The following is a 22358-nucleotide window of genomic DNA, read 5'->3' as shown; positions in this document are numbered from 1 at the left end:
GTCTTAGAGAATGTCTACTATTCTAATCTGAGAGTGGCAGTGACTAAAACAAGATGGATGACGCAGCGTGCGGTTTTCTGTCCCTCACCGATGTTAGGTCAGCAGGAGGAAGGAGGTGGACTATGGAGTTTTAGCTACGCAGGTGGCGTCCACAGCAGCAGGTGCAGCCATGCTACGAGACTCAGGTAAGTGTTTTCTCGTATTTAAAAGTAAAGCGAAACAAGCAGACAATGGAAAGTTTACCTGGCACCATGAAGTATGAGGTATTTAATCTCACGCTCTTTGACTGAGGCTAAAGCTTGTGCAGAAGAAAGTTACAAAGTTTTGTCTCTGCCTTTGCCTTTCACACAGCCCCGCTGGGGTTTTCCCCCGTGGGGTTTCCCTGCCCTGCAGCATGGCGCATGGGGAAGCAGAGGCGCCAGCGAGGCTGGAGAGGCCCCTCCTTCATCCCGCCTCCACAGCGCCTCCTCTCGGTGGCCTGAGTGTCAGACTCGACCCCACAGTAGTGGCCTTGTATATGCATCACCTTCCTCCGTCCCTTTCCTTCTCCCTGACGGACTTGGTTTTCACAGTGGCTTTGCAGTGTCCGCAGTTGGATGGGTTTAAGATGCTCAAAGCGGGGTGAACGGGCCACATGTGAAGGCTGACTGGGCGTTGTCCAGGGTGCCCTTGCTCTCAGAGGTGTGGGATTGATTAAATGCAGAAGCCCAGCAGCCTAGGTGGGCACTACTGTTTCTCTCTGTAAATGAGAGTATTTTTCTGTATTGTGTCTTAAATTTAATTTGTGGCTGAACTAATTTGAACTACTTGTATAATGAAACATGTTTTGTGGCAAAACTTTCCCTAGACTGAAGGACTTCTTTTCCTTCTACTTAGAATAACATAATCAAAGCGCTTGCAGACTAGTTCGAACCTCAGATCGTTTGCTTGGTGAAGGCGCTAAGCTTTCTCACACTGCCGAAACTTGCCCAAGGTGGTTAAATGTGGCTTTCCATAGGCCAGAAGGCAAAGACGTTGTGTGATGATGTCTTGCATAGCAAGAGGACATTTACAAGCAGCACCCCATGTATTTGGTAGCAGCCCTGTAGTTTTTCACTTTTCAAAGTTATGCAGTTGATAGGTTGAAAAATGTAGAATTTGAACCCCTGTAGTTCAGGGTCTTTATTTTTCTATCATACCAGGTATTATTTTTCAAATATTATTGTGAACTTCCCGATTTTATGACTGGATGTTACATTTTTACACTTTTGTGTGTGATTTGATTTTTTTCAAAGAGGAATTCAATAGTCAGGGTGAATGCTTGTGTTCACTGATGGGTGTGGCCCTTGACTCGTGAGACCTTACCGAAGCAGAGGTCGTGCTGAGCGTGTGGAAGTGTGTGTGTGTGTGTGGACACACCCCACTTCCTGATGCGCCCCCCACGGCACACAGCCCCACCACTCACGATGCCTCTGCTGCTGACCCATTGCAGAGCACAATGTAAACTTTACTGTTTTTTAGCAAAACTCACAGAAGCTGTTGGCCAAGGATAAATCCTGCTCTGGAATTACAGCACTCCAGGGAAGGGCTCTCCGGTTTGCCCCTAGGGTTTCATGGTGAGGGGGATCACAGAGCCATAGCAGCGTTATTCACACAAAGGGTTTCTCGCGCAAGCGCCTGGGACGGGCGTTTTCGCAGGGAGAACTTGGCCTTTGTGCCGCGATCCACAGGGATTCTGCCGTGTGTGTGTGACGCGAGCTCTTCCCCAGGCTTCGTCAGGGCCCTTGTCGCCGGACTGTGGTCCAGTCTGGAGTGTGGCGGAGACGACGCGAGGGTCACCTACCCCGGGCCTACGCCGGTGGAGCCGATCGACCGCCGCTGTCAGAAGGTGAGGGTCACAGGGGAGTGTGGACGTGACGCGGTGACGCAGGCGTGACACACCCCGTGGGAACGGCCTGTCCCGGCCTTGTCCCTCTCCTAACTGCCGCCTTTGTTAATTTTAATTTTTCTCATTTTTTTCAAATCAATTTAATGAACAATGGAAATACCAGTGTTCCTTGGGAGTATTTTACAGGACGCTTGTCTTTCGCAGTATTTTTATTAGTTTTTCTCCCGTGATAAAGAGTATGGTAATAGCTTACAAGACATATTAGAAAAAACAGATCCCTGAACCAAACAAAACCAGTGAACGAAAACAAAAATGCGGGTAGCTTTTTGTCCTTGTGCTTGAATCTAATAGAATATCGTGAGGCTCTGGGAGAGGAAAGATAATATCATTTGGAATAATGCACCTGAAATTTTTCTAAGCACCCACATAATCTTTAGTTACAATGTAAGGGCTTATATATCTTCAGCATTTTTTCTGGATTTCACCGTAATAAAGTGATGATTTCTAACTTTGACTTTATAGTAGTGTGGGCCTTTTCTTCAAGAGTTCATAATTTTTTAAAAAGAAAAAACCCAACATTTCATAGTTCCTCATTCTGGAACAGTTGAACTAGTTCACTTCTGTAGAAAATACAAATTTTAGAAAAACAATTTAAAAAGGAAGTGGGTGAGAGTACTGTAATCACCAAAAATAGGTCATGAATAGAAGAGAGTCTGTGTATGGATGAAGAGAACGGTGCTGCTTGATGTTCTGGATTTAAAAGCGTTTTTTGTGAGGACAGCCCTGAAACCTGTCCCGGGACCGGGGAGGGCCTCAGTGGGCTGGGAAGTGGGGCATCTGCAGAGAGCACCCTGAAACTGCACCAACCCCAGACTGCCGAACCAGACCCTCCCACCCCTACGGGCACCTGTCCATGGGTCAGCGGCTGCAGTTCAAGTCCAGCACGGTCACTGCACTCCAGCCCTGGCCGTCAGAGCCGCTGTCCCTCAGCTCTGTCCGCGGTGTGTGTGTGTCTGTTTTTTCTCTTTGGTACCACGGACGGAACTCGGTACTTGTGATTGCGAGGCAGGTGGCAGCCCCAGCCCCGTGGTGCTCTGGCAAGGCAGGTACAGGAGCTCTGTATGAGTCTTGATACTTTCAAATCCAAATTTGGTTTTCATCCCACCATTTCATCTCCCACAAAATCTACGTTACTATGCATTCTGTCTAAAGAGTAGGATATAATTGGCACCACTTCTTGGAAAACACTCTTTTCCTAGAAAAAGACAGAGCTTATCGGAGGGCAATCAGTTCTCCGACTGCCTAGAAAGGGGGACGGCGAGGGCTAAAGAATAAAAGAACAGAGACCTGCATAATTTCAGAGTACATAGGGTCAGGGAGTCAGGGCCTCAGAGTGGGCAGACGAGGCCTCTCTGAGCTGGCCACCATGTATGTCGTACACACAGTGACTGGTGGAGCATCAGAGACCCCATGGAGGTGAGGGTATTAGGTCTTCCTCAGGACCTAAGTTCTTAGTAGGCGGGGTGAGATAGCAGGCCAAGAACGAAATTGTTCTTTCCTGGGGTGAAACCTTTCCCTTTTTTTAAATTACTACTTGGTGCTTTAGTGTCCACTTGCCCTGAGCGTCACAGTATCACAGGACCATTGAGGCCCAGCTGTGACGAAGGCTGGGAGCTGGCTGCGGGCGAGGTGACGCTGGCCTGAGACAGCCGGAGTCGCCCTTTCATTAGGAAATGACTTTTCCCGCAGGTGTATGTGGGATGCTCTGACGAGCTTGACCTGGCTCCCCGGCTGCATCTTCTCCTGTGTCCTTCCTGGGCCTCTGTCCCTCACCTGCCTGCTGGGTCTTTCCCTCCCTCTGCATTGCAGGGAAGTGCAGGGTATTGGTCCAAACGATCTCATAGTGGGTTTGTCCACCCCCGGGGGGTGGGCGCCCACCATGACTCTCATTTTAAAATTTTTAGCATCTGGCGCAAGTACTGATAAGCAGCTGGTATTAAAACATGTTGAATAAATGAATGAATAGATGGTCATTATCAGTCAGGAAGATTTTTCATTCTTAAGAAAATTGGTGGCTTCAGCGAATTAGTTTGATGCTTTGATCTTAAAATATATTACATTTGACTTTCTATTTGTTCGTTTTCTTATTATTTCATAAAACTCAATCTGTTTTTGAGAACACTGGTAAGTAAATTTATGTTTTGTGACCATATGTTAGGCTTTGTGCTTTTCATGGGAACGTTAATATAATTAGTCTCTGATGTTAGCAGCACCTTACGTGTGTTTTGTGGGGCCGCTGATTGATTCAGTACAGTGTGGATTTGCCTTCGCCAGTGTCTGTAGAATGCCTGTTGTGTGTGAAACGGGTATGTTTTCTTCTAGAGACAAGTTGCCGAGACCTCCTGAAGTTTCTCTAAAATTCTATTCAGGTTATTTCTGTGTCGGATCAATTCATTATTGTTGAGTTGTTTTCACCCAGAGTTCTGTTTAATTTGCTTGGGGCAGCACGTCGGCGTTCCCACAAGGGCACGTGTCCACATTGTGTTCTGAGCGGGAGAGTCCATAAATGCAGAATTGTTCGTAGCTCAGTGACACAAAGCCCCTCGATGTGTTATTATACATGTGACTTGTAAAGACCATATATCTTTTTCCATCAAATACAGATCTATAAAAATTTATTTTTAATACTTTTCCATTGCCACATGTAGAAAGTCATTTTAAACATAAAAGAAGGGGCACATGATCTCTAAACACTGCTGCATTAACATGAAAAACACTGTGAAAATTTGCGTATTCAAATTATAAAGCATTGTTAGCTTGTGCTGTTTAGCCTGTCTTCATTCCCATGACAAATTGGGTTGAAGTAAAACCATATTGCAGTCTGTTTAACCACTTTTCTAGTCCACCGCTGGCGGTTGGTGACTGACCAGTGCAGGGGCTCCCAGGGTGGCTGTGAGCCTGTGTTCCCCGCAGCAGTACACATTCTCCCTGATGGCCACGGGATCCATTGCTCCTCTCCTTCTAAAGTCGCCTTCTCTTAGATGGGCATCAGATTGGAGATGGCAACCAGGTCATTCATTTATTGAGTTGTTACTCTTTGATAAGTTTAGTCATCCAGAGACTTGCTTTCATGTGTAAGTTATATTTTTAGAGTAGGCCAGAACTTCCATCTTCATTGTAAGGACTATTGAGTTCTGGAGGAAAATGTGGGCACTTAAAGCAAAGGTAATGACAGTCCACCTTCTATCCAGCATTGCTTTTGTTACAAGTCACTGTGTAAGAAACACATCGGCCATCGCTCACTGTTGGTTAAATCACACGGCATTTACATTATGGAAGGAGATACAAAAGGGACTCTAGTTTCCAGGTTCTCAGGTGAGAGCTACAGAACAAGGTTCACTGAAGTAGGAGCCAAAGGTAATGGCCTGATTTGTAAGCACTAAGCTTAGCCTGAAAATAAGAAAATACAGATTAGTTCTGCTGCCAACTTTCTGATAATTGATCAACCAAGTCACGTTAATTGCCTGGACATGAGTTTTTCCCATCAGTTAATCAAAGAAGGAATTAAATATTCTTTTTAATTTTCTCAAATTTCAATTTTTTTTTTTTTGAGGCAAGGTCTTATTAACACAGTTCAGACTGGCCTTGTACTCACTGTGTAGCCCAGGCTGGCCTTGAATTTGTGGCAGTCATCCTGCCTCAGCCTTCTGATCTCTGGGATTACAGGTGTGTGCACCACCATGCCCCGCCCAAATTTCAGTTTTCTGATTCTAGTGAATAGTCTAATTTGTCTGATCTGAAAATTTTCTGAGACTAGTAGTTTTTTTAAAAATTTGAAAAAGCAAAATACTTAGTAGTTACAAATGAATTAATACGATGTAGCTGAAGATAAAGCTTAGGTAGAATACAGAGCTCTTAGAGGTCAATGGAGTTAACTGGAATTGAAAAGACACAGTGGAAAACTTTTGAAAAGTTGGTGAGGTGGGAATACAGGAGGAGCTGCTAGTAGGGTAAGGCTGGCAGTTGGAGGAGGCCACAGGCCGCCATTGTGGGTGGCTTACTGCTTTGGAACTGGGGGTGGAAGAGAGGGGTGTGAGTGTGAACCCTGAAGGCCACGGCTCTTCGAGGGACACGGACTCCGTTACGCTCCGCAGCGTGGGCAGCCAGGGGACGGTGGGCTGAGCATGGGAGTCCGGGCCCTGTGGGCAGGTGGAGCGAGGGCTGGAGCTCTGCATCCATGTGGAGTGACTTGCTAAGATTATGCCAGGAAAAATGAGCCAGTTTGGGTGGTAAAATCTGTAGCTTTTTAAAATGAACAATAATATCTAGGTTAGTGGCATTTGCAGTGAATCTATGAAAGATAATCTGATGTCCTCAGGCAGGAATATGTAGAACTTATTATCTTGCCCTAGAGTCCCAAAGTGTCACTCTTGTATTTCGTACACATATAAGATCTGATAGTACAGAGGGTAAGAAGGGATCCTCCCACCCTCCCTGCCTTCCCCGTTTTTTGTCAGAAGCAAAGTTGTCAAGAGCTGCACAGCACTTGGAAACGTTTCCGGACTCTCATGTCCACACCCGCTATGTAGCAGTAGTCACGCGGTGCTGGGGCATTCTCCGGGCCGCTCTTCACGGCCTTGCACTTGCTCTCTGTGTCGGATCCACGCCGATGGATGGACTGATTGATTGGACTCATTACTCCTAGCCCTGCCAGCCACCGCGGTAAGGTCTCGGTGGGCCCTGCTCCCCGGCACAGGAGTCACGTGGTCCTCTCCTCTCCCCCAGTCTTTCCTAGCGCTGGTGAGCTTGCTGTCCTCCGCTGCTGTGTATGAGCTGCTGGGCCACCGAGACCTTCCCAGCAGAGCAGAGTACTCTCTCCGCGAGGTCCCCACCTCTGTCACAGTAAGTTCTTGCTTCCCGTTTGCCTGTTTATCAATGTCGACTCTGAGATCGGGAGTAAAATGTGTCTTGACCAAACAGTCTCCTGTAGCCTCTAGAGGTTGAAAGGTTTTTAAATCTATCATTATCAAGTCTGGAATCCCCTGAATGGGAGGGCGTTTGCTCTGGACCATCGGGCAGTCCCTCATCCCGGGCTCAAGTGCTGCTCTCTAGCCACGCCCCTCCGGAGGCCGTGGCTCACCCAGTGCAGTTATGGCAGCAGGGCTGCTCTCCCGCGGGCAGCTTCACTGAAGGATGTTTATGTCAGAGGAGTTCTGCATATTTTGTTTTAATGAGCTGTATATTACTGCCCCGCGAGGGCAGTGTAGACCTGCTGTATTTGTTTAGTCTGAGGCTTGTTTCACACTATAAAGTTATCCAGATGATTAACTTTGATAAACCTTTATAGGAGATGTTTGCTTCCCTATCCTTGGGTAAGTCCATGAATTAAACATGCAGGAGCTCGTATGTATGCATATTGGGTTAGTAAAGAATCATTTGATACTGCTATTCCTTATTAATAATGAGTTTTTTCTAGTCACTTTTCTGTGTATTGCTGTTTTTACAAACATAGTTTTTGTCTTTTCAATACTTTTAACCCATGCTAACCCTAAATGTTTGAATTTTTAAAGTCTTGTTTGACTTTGGGAAATTTATGGTGACATGGAGTGAAATATATAGAGCTGGGTACTTCCATTACTAAACTTTTAGCCTAGAGTCTCTCAGTTTTCTTTTTTTCTTCTCTCTCAGTTTTCTCCAGGTCTTGCAGTTGTGTGTCTTCTGCTTAGTTCCCCCCCCAGGTGTCTGGACTAGTTAGTTAGTTGGTAGTAGCTCGTCGGGGCTGTGCCCATGTCTCCCACAAGGACAGAAGGGTGTTGGGGTGTCTGTAGCATCCCGGTTCCCGGTGAATGACTATAGAAAATAATCCTGATGCCCATTGTTGGTTTACAGAAAGGAGCGTGGAAAACAGCATAACTGAGTGTTACTAATCTGGAACAGTGGCTTGGGTGTGTGCTTTCTCAAGCCTCCGTTTCTGTCTCAAGCCTGATGTGTGCTCAGGGTCTCTTTTCACTTAGCCAAGGTTCTTCTGTTTATGCTTCAGACATTTAATGGCCATCAGTGCTGCGTTGCACTTCAACCTGTGACTGCTTCCTGTCAGTCCCAGAACGTGTGTAGGCTGTCCTACCAACCAACTTGGTTAACCTCTGCATTCCTTTGTGTTCTTGTTGTTTTGAGGCAGGGTCTCGCTGTGTAGTTCAGGCTGGCCTTGAGCTCACAGCATTCCTCCTGCCTCAGCCTCCTGTGTGCTGGGCTTACAGGCGTGTGCCACTGCATGGTGAGCCACTCGTTATTGTCATCCCTTGTCCCAGGGTTGTGGTACTGTGTGCCTCTGGCTCTCCCTGGTCTGTCCTGGACTCTGGCATCTTTCATCTGCAGTGACCTCTTCCAGTTCCTGGCCTTTCCTGGGCACAGGAAGCTGTGTGTGCTGTCACCTCTTTCCTGAAGATCTGTCCCGAGGTTCCCAGTGGAGAGTGGGCACTAGAGAGCGATTTAGCCTTAGAGTTTCCGCAGCTGATGCACTGATTTTCTTTCCTGTGCCAGTTGAGTCCGCTTCTCTTGCGCTGTCTTCTGCTGCCGGTCCCTCCGCAGGCCAAGTGCCTTAGCGCGTTTGTCCCTCTCTTGGAGAGCTCCTCTGCACAGACCTTGTCTCTTGTCTAGATCTCTTCAGGGAGACCCTCAGTGCTTTTTCTTTCAGCATCAAGCTCTCAGTGGGCCTTACTGCACCAGAATGGTGTGTAAGAAGGGAAACCAGCTGTGAACGGTGGTTCTGTTGTTTCAGGTTGCTGCGGATCTCTGGGTCTCTGGGCCTCGTTCCCTGGGGTCCCTGTCTCCCCTATTCACTTCCTTAAATCATAGGCCCTTGGGAGGGAGTTCTGACCTCTCTGACCCCAGGCCTCTGCCCTTGGCCACCTCTCTGGTCCTGGTTCCTCTCACGCTGACAAATGCCCTCTCAGTCCCTGTACACCTGCTGACTTGCTTGTGGCCTGGAGTCCCGTGGGCAGAGCTGGGTCTCCTCAGGACTAACCAGGTGAACCTGGCAACTCTGAGCATGCTGGGCTCCCAGGTTCTAACAGGTTCGACTCCCAGACAGTGATTCAGGCAGAGCTCTAACTTGGTGAGTTCCATCCCCATTGTCTTGCATGGTGTCTCATGGGAGGAGCTCTAGCAAACTGTCCTGAGGAACCTGAGTGTGTGTGTGTGCATGTGTGCACATGTGTGTGAAATGACAGCTCCAATCCTGCCATTCTTTTTCTATTTAATTGAATTCTTTAGTAAAAATTAATAAAAATAACCTTGAAACAGTTATTTTTAGGAAAAGCAAAATAAACTCTTGACTGTTGATATATTTTTAGAATAATGAATTGGTGCACTAGTTCTCTCTAAAAGGGAGGCTTAAATACCCTTGCTGTCTCTGTTACTGTTATGAATCTGCCTTTTGGATGTATATGTTTAATCCAATGCATTCAATCAGGAACAGTGAATCTGGAAGGTAAAACTCTTGAAGACACAGGCATAAGTGAAGGCTTTCTCATTGTGCCCTTAGTTATATAGGAAATAATACCAGAAATCAACAGCTGGGATTGAGTCATATTGCAAAGCCTCTGCACAGCAAAGGAAGCAACCAGCATAGTGAAGAGGCAACACACAGGATGGGGAATAAATTTACCAACTGCTTTTCAGACAGGGGCCTGGTATTTAGAACTCAGGTAATTAGACCCTCCCCAGTAAATGAGCAGTAAAAAGAGGCAGTTCGAATGCATTTATATTTCTTGAAAGAAGAAGTACATATTTGTAGTACGTATATAAAAAATATTCAGCACCTTTGATCATTACAGACCTGCAGATTAAATCAACTTTGAGATTTCCTTCTTACTCTAGAAAGAAGGGTTATCAAGGACTCAAAAAACTATAAATCATGGTGAAATTGTGTGTGTGTGTGTGTGGCGGGGGTCCTTTGATATTGTTTTTGGGAATATAAACCAGCACAGCCACTAAGAGGATCGGTATGGAGATTCTTCAAAAAAACCAGAACCAGGCATTCCATTTGGCCCCGCTGTTTGCCTTGTGGGAATCTCTCTCAGAGCTAAAGTCTGTATGGCGGGATCCACGCACACCACGTGGATGGTAGCACCCTGTGTGCCCCCCAGGACGTGGTAATGCAGCTCATGTGCACAGTGGAACCCTACTCAGCGGAAGGAAGGGTATGTTTTTTTGAAAAGGCTGAATTTGAGTCAATCATAGGAAAATGGATGTCACATGAGACCACGATGCTAATTACTGAGACAAATCCTACTCTGAAGGTGAAATATCTCAGTTTCTCTTGTGCATAGTTTCTCTTGAGCCAAAGTATAAATCATTTGAAAAGCAAAATGAAAGCAATGCTATGTAACGGAGAGGTAGGCCTCGTGGAGGGGAAGGCGGCCCAACATGGCAGGAGGTGAAGACCCCTCCGTGTGGCGTGTGCAGACTCCAGGGCTCACGATTTGTCAATGGAGGAGAGAGGGCAGACGGCTAAGAGTTCTGAGGAGACCCGAAGTCTGTGTGTCAGGTGCCATCGCTTAGTGATGAGTCTGAAAAGTCACATGGAAGGGAGCAAGGAGTGGCGTGCTGGTTGCTGGGCTGGGGGAGGCAAGAGGGGAAAGACGGCAGCTGGCATTCAGGGCACGGAGGTTGCTTACACAGGGTACCCAAGCCCTGCAGCTCACAGCGCTGTGCCAGTAGCTAACAGTGCCACGTGCTTCCAGTTGGCCCAGGCGGTAGGTTCCCTCTCCTCTCCCTCTCCCTCTTCTCCCCTCTCCCTCCCCTCCCCTCCGCCTGCCTGTCCGCCCCCCATGAAGGCAGGACCCACAGACTTGTTCACGCCAGGCAAATGCTGTGCCACTTTCTCATTTGATTTTGAGACGGGTCTCTAGTCTCTGGGCCAGCTTCAAGCTTGCGTCCCCCGTCTCGGCTCCTCCAGCAGGTGTATCTGGCATCCCCATCACAAGCTACAGTGAAGCGGGAGGTGGGTTTTGGGGTGTATGGAGAAGGTTACTGCATACATTGTGCCTGTGGCTTCACAGGTGTCTCCGGAGTCATCACGCTGCATGTATGAAATATGCATGGGACTTCCACAGAATGGTTCGAAAGGAGAGTGGCGCTGTTCTTATCACAAGTAGCTGGAGGGTTAAATGAGCTGAGTTGGCACTGTGGAAGGCTGACCTCTCCCCTGCTGGGGCTGCCTCAGGCAGAGCCCTCCCTCCCTGAGGGGCCTCCCTACTGCTCTCCTTGACACAGCCTGAGACTGGAGTGCTCAGCGCACGGGCGCCAGGACAGACCCTTCCACCTCTACAGCTTTGGTTTCACATCTTGTTGCTGTGTAACTTGGTTCCGCCTTTGTGCTCCCAAGACCACCCCTCTCCTCCGTCTTCAGTGTCTTCATGTTTCTCTTCTGAGGGTGCTTCTCTTGGACTTTGGGTCTGTCTGGATAATCCAGGTGGAATTTACATTAGGTTCACAAGCTTTAAGCCCAGTGTGGGCAACTTAGTGATTTAGTGTGGCCCTGTCTCAAAATAAAAACAAAGGCTGAGCGTACAGCAGAGCTGGTGGGGTGGAGGCCCTGGGCTCCGTCCTCATCAGTGGAAAGAGAAGAGTCTCAATCACCTCTGCAAAGACTGCGTGGCACAGGACGGCAGCTGCAGGCCTTGGGCAGCAGGTATGGACATGGTTACCAGGCTGCACCCCATGCAGGAGCCTGGCTTTCCTGCCCTCCCCTGCCCTCACCTTTGGAAAAGCCCTAAGGTGAGCCTTAATGGTCACCGTGCTGTCGCTCTGCTCCAGTGCTCCTGGGAAGGAGGGGGGGAAGTCTGGGGACAGTGGGACATGGCCAGGCGCTCATCCTGGGGCTCAGGCTGGCCACAGTGCACAGAGCTTGTTCTCAGACCAGACAGTAAGCTGGGAACGAACTGGGCTCCGCTGCTCTCTACAAGGCCCAGGCCTTGCTCTCCCTGGCTGGTTGCTGGGAAGCTGCCACCAGACCTAGGACGCCGCTTCCCTTGCACGTGTGCGGTGTTTGGGTACCGCAGTGCCCCACAAGCAGCTTCCCAGGTGGCCGTGGGTCACTGTGATCCTCATTCAGGAAGAAACTACACTGTTGCCTTTGCCCGGACAGTGCCTCATGGCTGACGGTGGCTGCGGCCTGCTCCCCCACTGGCTTGTGGGTAACACAGGCTCTTTCCAGCATCTTCGCCCCTGCAGACGCTTAGATGCAGACCTGGGCTGGCCCTGCTGTCAGTGGTCTGAGCCTGGCTCCTGTGGGGAAAGAGGGGTGGGCGCAGTTGCTCTGACCCCCGCGGTGGGACCTCTGTGGTGAGCCTTCCCATCCTGCTGGCTCGGCTCTGCAGCCTCTGTTCAGGGAGAGGTCTGGCGGTACAGGAGCAGCTCCAGATTGTTCTGTGAGGATGACCCTGGCTCTTACCCACCGTGACTTAGTCAGTAGAGAATGTCCCCTGTTTGGGGAACACAGCGAGCCTGGCCATCTATCCCCACAGACGGCTTGCTGAGCGGTCCCGGGTGCTGGGCAGTGAGGGCTGCTCTGCGTCGCCCTGGAGCTGAGGTTGGGAAGGAAGCAGGGCCTCTGGGTGGGTTGTGCAGCCCCTTGGGTAACAGTGGCAGCAGCAGAAGACAGGACAGAGCCCTCAGGCGGGATGGCCTCTTCCTGTTCCTCAGAGCTCATGAGTGCCCATTTAAACTCGTGTGTCCAGTGCCATCTTGTTGCTCCTGGGGAGCCTGTAGGATGGCAAGTGTGTGCCTGTCTAAAGGATCAGGTTTTACTGGGCTAGCTTATCCAGGAACCCAGTTTTCACATTTTTTTTCTTTTTCCCCTTGTCCCCTCCCTTCACCCCCTTCTCCCCTCCTCACCTTCAAACGCTTTAATTCCATTTTTACATTTTCTCATATTTTTTTCCTTTTCCCTTATTCCCCTTTCCCTATCCTTCTCACTGTCCCTACACCTTTGGTCCTTTTCTTCCTATTTCACGTTGCTAATTGTCCCGTTAGGATCTTGAGTCACATTTTTTAGTTAGTATTCTCACACGTGATTTTTGGGTTACCTGCATTTCCCTCCTGTTCAGGCTCCCCTCCTCTTTGCTGGGCGGGTGGTCTTTCTGTCATTCACAAAGTCCTCAGTGAACTGTCCCACCTCTGCTCCCAGGACGGCCCTTCTGTGTTTTGCCCCTCTGGTCAAAGAAGACTGGAGTTGGAGGCGAGCAGTGTTCTTGGGCAGGAAAAGGAGCAGTGGAGGGACGAGTCTCAGGCCTCCCCCGCAGCAAGGCGTGCGCGTAGCCATTAGTTCTGGGAACCGTGTGGCAGTGAGCTGTGGTGCTGGACACAGCGGGTGGCAGGGGTGCTGCCTGCCCTGGCCTTTGAGGCTGGAGGCTGCTGTAACCCTGGGGTCTTGGGAGCTCAGCCCTGAGCAGTGAGTGGGCCTTAGGAAGAATTAGGCTTTAGGGTGTATTTGTAAAGTCCCCAAGTAACTCAACATTCAACCATTTGAGCCAGAGAGTATTTATCATCAAAATCTCACATACCTCCTAGATAAAAGCACCAGATCCATTGTTTGTGTGCTGCATTTCTAGATTTTGGGTGTGTTTTTCAGAGTAGTTTGCATTTTTGCCAGTTTTACCATAATTTTACTAACTGTAGGAGTTGCTTACCTGTTCCTAGGTTGGGTCTAAATTAGTGGCCCTCATCTTTGGCTGAGTGTTAGGTTAACTTCAGGAATTTATACAAATTTCCATTCATGATCCCAGGCTGCGCCCAGACCCAGTAGTGCAGAACTGCTAAGGCTGGGACCCCACACATCTGTGGTTTTCTTAAAAAACAGCTTCCCAGGTAATTCCAGTGTAAATGTAACTGAAAATCACAAATTCAAATGCATATTTATTGATTTTTTTTTTGGAATGGTTTCAGTAAAGCACAGTCTCTCTACTTCAGGATATAATTGATCGACTTATCATTTTGGATTCTGAAGCTAAGATTCATTCTTTATTCAACTATGAACAGTCACACATCTTTGGACTAAGGTAAGGTGGTAAATTTTACTTTCAATGTGTTTTATATGTTTAAAAAGTGATGTATTTGTTCTGCATACTTTGAAAAGTCCTTAGCTAATTTTAAAATTATGTTTAACGATCAGTTTTCTTCCTGTTACATTACAGATCAGCACATGCTAGCATCTAGGTAGGATTTTGTGCCCAGCCTCTTTCTGAGGCTGGTTCTGTATTTTTAGTGACTTCGATTGCTGGTTTGATGCAGACGTGTCAGGACTGTTCAGACATGGGGGGTGTCCCTGTGTTGGTGTTTGACTCCACACTGGCTGTAACAAAGCTTTGAAAGAGGCCTAGACACGGATGACTTATCTTGAGGCCTAAATTTCGCTGCCTTTGTGTTCATCATTGTTCTTCAGCTTGACTTTTCCTGAGGCTTAAGTCCTTCTGGTTAAGTTCATATTCCTTGACTTTTATTTTGGTACCGGGGATCAAACTCAGGTCCTTGCACTTGTGAGTCAGGTGGCGGAACCACTGAACTAACCCCGTGGCCCCTCCTTGACATTCTATGTATCTTGTTCAAGTGGGAGATGAAGCAGAGCTGGTAGGGCTAAAGACACTTAGGAAATTCTTAAACTTTGATCATGTGTAGACACACCACAGGCTTCCCGCCTGTGAATTACCACCTTTAAAAGTTGCTGAATTTCCTGGAAATTATCCACTTTCATGGGTGTGTGATTCTTCTCCCTTCTACTAGTTTTTTCTCTGTCATTAAGGAGGTCTGTGATAATGTATTACCTTTTCTAAACTTAGAGTTCTCTAATGGCAGTATATTTTAAAGATCTGTATTTTAACAAAAAAAGAGTCATTCATTGATAGTTGAGGTTCATTTTTGGTCTTCTAATTCAAAGAAGGCATAAGAAGCTGCACCTGTTATAAGTCTTGGGTGGTTCCCCTGTCTCAGACACCTTGGCTTGGTGTGTAGTGTTAGGTGCCTCGTGAGCAGTGGGAAGGGGCCCTGTCCACTTAGTAGCACCTCCTTCTGCACAACAGGTTGGTTCTGAGCTCGTCACCACAGCTTTGGACCTGGTGTTAGTGATATTCCCAGTGTGTGTCTCTTTTTCTTTGTGTGTGTGTGTGTGTGTGTGTGTGTGTGTGTGTGTGTGTGTGTATTTTTTCCCCTCGTACCAGTGATCGAACTTGGGACCACTGAGCCAAATCCCAGCCCTCTTGTGTATTTCTAAGTAGTTTTCCCTAGAGTTCTGTTGGGAAAGACCTGACAGGATTTTATGAGGTGAGTAATTGAGAAGGCGAGAGCTCCTGGAGAACTTGTTCCTTTCCGTCTGCTCTGTCTCAGTAGCCACACGGACTCCCTCTGTCTGCAGGAGTTTCCGGGCTGTCGCTGGCAGGTGAACATACCATGTGAGACAGTGGCCAGCCGCCGGTGGACCGAGGGTCAGGCTGCTCGGCATTTGCCAGGCAGTGAGGCTGGTCCTGGTCCCTCGTCTGCTAAAGGGGGGCAGGTACATAGTTCTCTCCCAGAACTGCATATGTGAAAGTAAAACAGTGCCTGGCACATAGCAGGCACTATAAGAAAAACCATACCAGTAGAGTGGGCTTCTACCTTAGAAACTCAGTTTGCTCCCAAGAGCTGGTTGCAGCTCAAGGTGGTCAATGGAGGCTCAGGCTCCTACACAGCCTTCAGAGCCTCTCGCCACACCAGGCAGATCTCAGGGTCCTCAGAGAGACGCAGGCCCAGGATCTCTCAGTGAACCCCACACAGGAGAGGACACTGTTTCGTTCCTTCCAGAGCTCTCTAAGGGTGAAATCTGTGTCTGAGACCATCTGGAAGCACAAGCGGCCGGCATTCGGATGGTTACTCAAGACCTGGAGCATAAGTTAAAACTAAAATTCCAGGATTTGGGAAGGCCGCTCCAAGATCTGCTGTCCCTCCGGCCTACTTGGGCCCGTTTGGTGGGACCAGGTAACCGCACCCTCCCCTGCCTGCTTCACCACCAGCTCCAGCAAGGAAGATGCCCCAGAAACACCCCCTCCCCCACCTGCTCTCAGACCTCCTGATTGTGCCAGTCCTTGGACCCACTCTGCAGAGGCATAAGTGGTCATAAAGGATATTTTCCTGAGCTCCCAACTTTGAACATCTTTAAAGAAAGGGTGGGGGAAACCTGTAATAGAACTGTGTGGAGTTCAACCCTGCAGGAGGTTGGGGAACTCAATCTGGGCTTTGCGGTCTGAGGTCAGTCTGGGTTGTGGGATCTGCCATTGGCTAGCTGAGATCAGGGGACTTGGTGCTGCATGTGGCTGTGCATGTGGTATATTATGACTGCAAAGACATAGTCTGAAAGAGGCCCTTGAAATTCTTTTTTTTTTTCTTTTGTTTTCCTCATTCCACTCTGCAAATTCTTTCTTTTTTCTCTCCTCTTTCTCCAACTCAGTCTCTTGCTCCACCATATTATTCCTCTTCTCCCTTTCTGTTCCTGCTCCTGCCCTAACTCAGACTTTTTCTTTTTTCTTTGTGTTTTCTTCTGTCATTTCACCTCACTTGTGGGTCAGTAGTTTCAAGGGAAAGTGAGCTCCTATTATTGTTAAGGGGATATATTCTTGTCCTTACTCTTGCACTCTATCCCTTTTTTAATTTAATATTTCCTAAAGATTGTATGGTCATTCTGTGGCCTCTGGCTTCACTTGAAACCTTCTCCAATTCTTTCACTTATCTACTCCTGTCATCCTAACTCTGTCTAAACCCCCATCCAAAATGATAAAGATACTGTATTGAAAAGCGTATTCACTGCAAACATATTTTGGGCTGCTTCTTGACTTTAATTTAATTCACATGGCTTAAAGGTGATAGATTAATGACTACCACAAATGGTCAATTTGCAAGTTGTGCTTGATCCTATTGTGTAGCTGATTGTATCAACTGGGATAAAGGATTGTGATTGACTTAATGACTTGTTTTCTCCGATATTATGAAAATGAGAATGTCTGTGAGTCATTAGAGATTCAAAAGCTAAAGCGCAACTATATCAGGAATATTTAAGTAATAACCCAGAAATTAAACCAAGGGCAACCCAACAACAAAAATAAAAATGAGAAAACACTTAAGCAAGAGACAAAGACTTCCAGTTCACCAATGGCAAACAGTAGGGCAAATGAAGAGGAAAAGTCTGATAGTGAACCAGCAGGACACCCTGAACCCATAGCACAGGAAGTAACAAAACAGATCAATCAGGCTCTAGAAAAATTCAAAACAGAAATAATTTCCCAGATAACCATAGAGATGGTGAGCAAAATGGAAGTCATGATTTGAGATTCTAGAACAGAAACTGAGAACAAAATAGATGAGCTCAGGACCATGATAGAAGCCATGAAGGCCCAACATAAGAAAGAAATGGAAACAATGAATGCCCAACAGAGGAAATAAATGGAATCCATAAAACAAATTCAGATATCCAGGAGATTAAAAACTCTATTGAAAGTGTATGCAACAGAATAAAGGAAGGTGAAGATAGAATCTCAGATGTAGAAAATAGAATTGCAGTCAGTGACTATGAAAAGAGAGATCTCTTAAAAACAGTAAGGGATCATGAGAAATCAATCCAATGACTCCTAGATGATGCAAAGAAGAATAACATAAGACTGATAGAAATCAGTGAAATAGCAGGAGAAAATACAAATGACTTAAAAAAGCTGTTCACATAATTAATGACAGAAAACATCCCAAACAGAAGGGAAAAATTAGACATACAGATAAGTGAGGCATATAGGACTCCAACTAGCCACGATAAAAAAAAAAAATCTACACCTAGACATATAATAATCAGGATCCCAGAAACCCAAGAGAAAAACAAAATACTACAAGCAGTAAGAGAAAAGAAACAAATTACATGCAAAGGAAAGCCCATCAGAATCACACCAGACTTTTCAACATGAGCCCTCAGGTCGAGGAGAGCCTGGAGTGAGGTATTTCAAGTCCTAAAAGAAAACAACCTCCAACCTAGACTGATGTATCCTCTTTAAACTCTCTTTCAAAATGGATGGGGAAATAAGATACTTCCATGACAAACAACACCTGAGAAACTTCATGAACACCAAACCAGTACTATGAGGAATTCTAAACAATATCCTAGAAAAAGGCAATGAAGGTCACAACACCATGAGGCCCAACAGACCAAACCAGATAGTCAAAGCAAGAAACTAAAAGGAGGGGGGATGAAAAAGTAAAAAGAGTCAACAAAAGGCCAATAATGTGTCAATAATAAGTCAGTACATATCAGTTATAACCATCAATGTCAATGGCCTCAATTCACCAATCAAGAGAAACAGACTGGCAGAATGGATTAAGAAGCAAAATCCAATAATATGTTGTATACTAGAAATACACCTAGTGCAAAAAGAAGTCCATAGACTGAAGGTGAAAGGATGGAAAACAATTCTCCATGCAACAGGAACCCAGAAAGAAGCAGGGGTAGCTATCTTAATCACAGACAAAGTAAATTTCAAACCAAAACTCATTAAGAGAGAAAAAGAAGGCCACTACATCCTTGTAAAGGGAACAATTCAAGAGGAAGAGATGACAGTCATAAACATATATGCACCAAATATTAATTCCCCCAACTATATAAAAGAAATACGAAGAAACATGAAAAACCAAATAGGCACTAATACAATTGTAGTGGGGGATCTAAATACCCTGGTATCACAAATAGACAGATCATCTAGGCAGAAAGTCAACAGGGAAATACTAGAACTCAACCAAGCTTTTGAACGCATGGACTTAATAGACATCTATAGAGTGTTCCATCCCACAAAATCAGAATATACATTCTTTTCAGCTGCACATTGGTCATTCTCCAAGATAGCTCACATACTAGCTCACAGAACAGCTCTGAATAAATGGAAAAGAATCGAGGTTGTCCCCTGTATTATCAGATCATAGTGCAGTCAAGCTGGAGATCAATAGCATGGGAAACTGTAGAAACTTCACAAACACATGGAAATTGAACAATACGCTCCTGAACAATCAATGGGTCACCGAGGAAATTAAAGAAATTAGACAGTTTTTACAAATAAATGAAAATGCCAGTACAACATACAGGAATCTGTGGGACACAATGAAAGCAGTTCTACATGGAAAATTAATAGCACTGAATGCCCACACTAGGAAAACAGAGTGAGCTCAAATAAACAACCTAATGATGAATCTTAGACTTCTAGAAAAACAAAAGAAAAACCCAAAGCTCGAACAAGAGAGGAAATTATAAAGATTAGAGCAGGAATCATTGCAATGGAAACCAAGAAAACCATACAAAAAATAAATGAATCGAAGAGTTTTTTTGAAAGAATAAATAAAATTGATAAATGCTTAACTAACCTTATCAAAAAAAGGAAAGAAAAGGCTCAGATCCATGCATTCAGGAATGAGAAAGGTGAAATCACAACTTATCGAACAGAAATGCAGAGTATCATTAATACCTACTTTGAGAACCTTACTCTAATAAAATTGAAAGCACAGAAGAAATGGACAGATTTTTATATATTTATGAATTACCAAAGTTGAACAAAGAATATAAAAACATTTTAAACACCCCAATTAAAATCAGTGAAATTGAAAATGTAATTAAAAATTTACCAGCAAAGAAAAGCCCAGGTCCTGATGGATTCACTATTGAATTTTACAAGACATTTAGAGAAGAACTACTACCATTACTCTTCAAACTTTTCAGTGAAATTGAAAGGGAAGTTATACTTCCAAATTCATTCCTGGAAGCAAGTATCACTTTGATTCCCAAACCAGGAAAGACTCAACTAAAATAGAGAACTATAGGCCAATCTTCTTAATGAATATAGATGCAAAAATCCTTAATAAGATACTAGCAAACAGAATACAGAGGACCATCAAGATCATACATCCTGACCAAGTCGGATTTATTCCAGGGATTCAAGGATGATTCAACATATGTAAGTCAATAAATGTAATACACTATATTAACAAAGTTAAGAAGAAAAACCATATGATCCTCTCGATAGATGCAGAAAAAACATTTGACAAAATTCAACACCCATCCATTATAAAAACCCTGCAAAAAATTGGAATAGATGGTCTATATCTCAATTTAATAAAGGCTATCTATGAAAAACCAACAGCCAACATCATATTAAGTGGCCAAAAACTGAAAACTTTCATGCTAAAATAAGGAACAAGACAAGTATGCCCACTATCACCACTCCTCTTCAATATAGTTCTGGAAACATTAGCCACAGCAATTAGACAAGAGAAGGAAATTAAAGCAATAAAGATAGGAAAGGAAGAAGTTAAACTGTCATTATTTGCTGATGATATGATACGCTACATTGAAGACCCAAAAAACTTCACCAAAAGACTACTAGACTTAATTGACAGATTCAGTAGAGCAGCTGGATACAAGGTGAACACCCGAAAATCAATAGCCTTCTTGTGCACAAATAACAGACTCACTGAGAGAGAAATTAGGGAAACAATTCCTTTCACAATAGCATCCAAAGAAATGAAGTATCTAGGAATCAATCTAACAAAAGAAGCAAAAGTCCTCTACACTGAAAACTACAGCACTCTGAAAAGAGAGATCAAAGAGGATATAAGAAAATGGAAAGATATCCCCTGCTCCTGGGTAGGAAGAATCAACATAGTGAAAATGGCCATGCTACCAAAATTGCTATACAGATTTAATGCAATGCCAATTGAAATTCCAACACTATATTTCACAGAACTAGAAAAAAGAATCCAAAAATTCATTTGGAACCAGAAGAGACCTAGAATAGGCAAAAGCCATCCTAGGCAACAGAGACATGGTAGCGGCTCTAACAATCCCCAATTTGAAAGTATACTACACAGCCACTGTGATAAAAAACAGCATGGTACTGGCAAAGAAACATATCTGAGGATCAGTGGAACAGATTGGAAGACACAAAAACAAATCCAGATATACTCAGCTACCTCATCTTTGACACAGGAGCTGACCATCCTCAGTGGAGGAAAGATAGCCTCTTTAATAAATGGTGTTGGAAACACTGGATCTCCACGTGCCAAAGATTAAAACAGGACCCTTATCTTTCACCATGCACTAAATTAATCCAAGTGGATTAAAGATCTAAATATTAAAACAGAAACACTAAACTTGCTGGAAGGTAAGTTAGGCAGAACTCTTGAAGACACTGGCATAGGAAAAGACTTTATGAACAAATCCTCAGTAGCACGGGAACTAGCAGAAAGAATCAACAACTGGGATCTCATCTTTTTAAAAAGCTTCTGCACTGCAAAAGAAACCATCAACAGAACTAAGAGACAACCTACAATGTGGGAAAAAATTTTTACCAGCTGCTTCTCAAAGGATTATTATCTAGAATATATAAAGAACTCAAAGCAATCAGCCCCCCAAATATAAAGACCCAATTTAAAAATGGGCATCTGAAATGAACAGACATTTCTTGGACAAAGAAGTAAAAGCAGCAAGTAAATATAGGAAAAAATGTTCCACATCACTGGTCATTCAAGAGATGCAGATGAAAACAACATTGAGATTCCACCTCACCCCACAAAGAATGGCTGCTATCAAGAAATCACACAATAACAAATGTTGGCGGGGATGTGGGGACAAAGAAACCTTCTCCATTGTTGGTGGGAGTGCAGACTGGTGCAACTACTATGGAAATCAATATGGAGATACCTCAAAGAACTGGGACTAACTAGAGGTTCCATTTGACCCAGGCATCCCTCTGCTGGGTATCTTTCCAAAAGAATTAAAAGAATCACACCAGAGTGATGTATACACACCCATGTTTATAATAGCTAAAATAGTTTGTAATAGCTGAAACTTGGAAACAGCCCATTTGCCCATCAGGTGGAAACTGGATAAAGATGTGGTTTTTCTATAAAATGGAATATTATTCATCCATAAAGAATGAGAAATTAGATTCATTCATAGGAAAATGGATACATATTGAGGATATACTCCTAAGTGAAATAAGTAAGTCACACATGTGTAAATACCGAATAGTTTCTCTGGTGTGAATAAACTATAATAGTACATAAGATCCTAGTGATATAATGTACAATGTGAGATAGGAAGAAAGTGGCTAATGGTGTAGGGGAAGTGGGAAGGGTAGGGGAAAGGTAATAAGGGGAAAATATGAAAAAATGAAAAAATGTAAATGAAGTGTTTGTAAATGGGGAAGGGAGGAGGGCGTAAAGGGAAGGCAGGGACAAAGGGAAAAAATGAGAACCAAGACCTGTCATGTAAACCTACAAGATCCCAATGATGAATGTAACTGTACTGTATACCTAAAATGTACCAAGAAATTCAACGAGGAAAAAAAAACACAATTAAAATTCCAGTCATAGGCCACGCTGTTTGTATGTCAGGCTGGTGGTAACCTGAGGGTCCACTGTGGTAGTGCTTTGTGAATTC

The 22358-nt window shown here is 45.0% G+C and overlaps 1 protein-coding gene across 1 annotated transcript in view; it reads left to right on the top strand.

Moving 5' to 3' along the window:
* Tbc1d32 (TBC1 domain family member 32) overlaps window positions 1–22358 on the top strand; it is a 149467-nt gene that overhangs the window by 58464 nt on the left and 68645 nt on the right. Inside the window, exons 20-23 of the mRNA XM_010638253.2 lie at window positions 98–185; window positions 1710–1867; window positions 6653–6769; window positions 13841–13929. Coding sequence (XP_010636555.1) covers window positions 98–185; window positions 1710–1867; window positions 6653–6769; window positions 13841–13929 — 452 coding nt within the window. The remainder of the gene's footprint in view (window positions 1–97; window positions 186–1709; window positions 1868–6652; window positions 6770–13840; window positions 13930–22358) is intronic.

The sequence above is a fragment of the Fukomys damarensis genome, unplaced genomic scaffold (genome assembly GCF_012274545.1).
Source record: "Fukomys damarensis isolate Sample0158 unplaced genomic scaffold, DMR_v1.0_HiC HiC_scaffold_14, whole genome shotgun sequence".
In the NCBI taxonomy this organism is placed as follows: Eukaryota; Metazoa; Chordata; class Mammalia; order Rodentia; family Bathyergidae; genus Fukomys; species Fukomys damarensis.
Note: the sequence above shows the minus strand (reverse complement) of the source record. Positions and strands in the feature narration are given on the sequence as shown.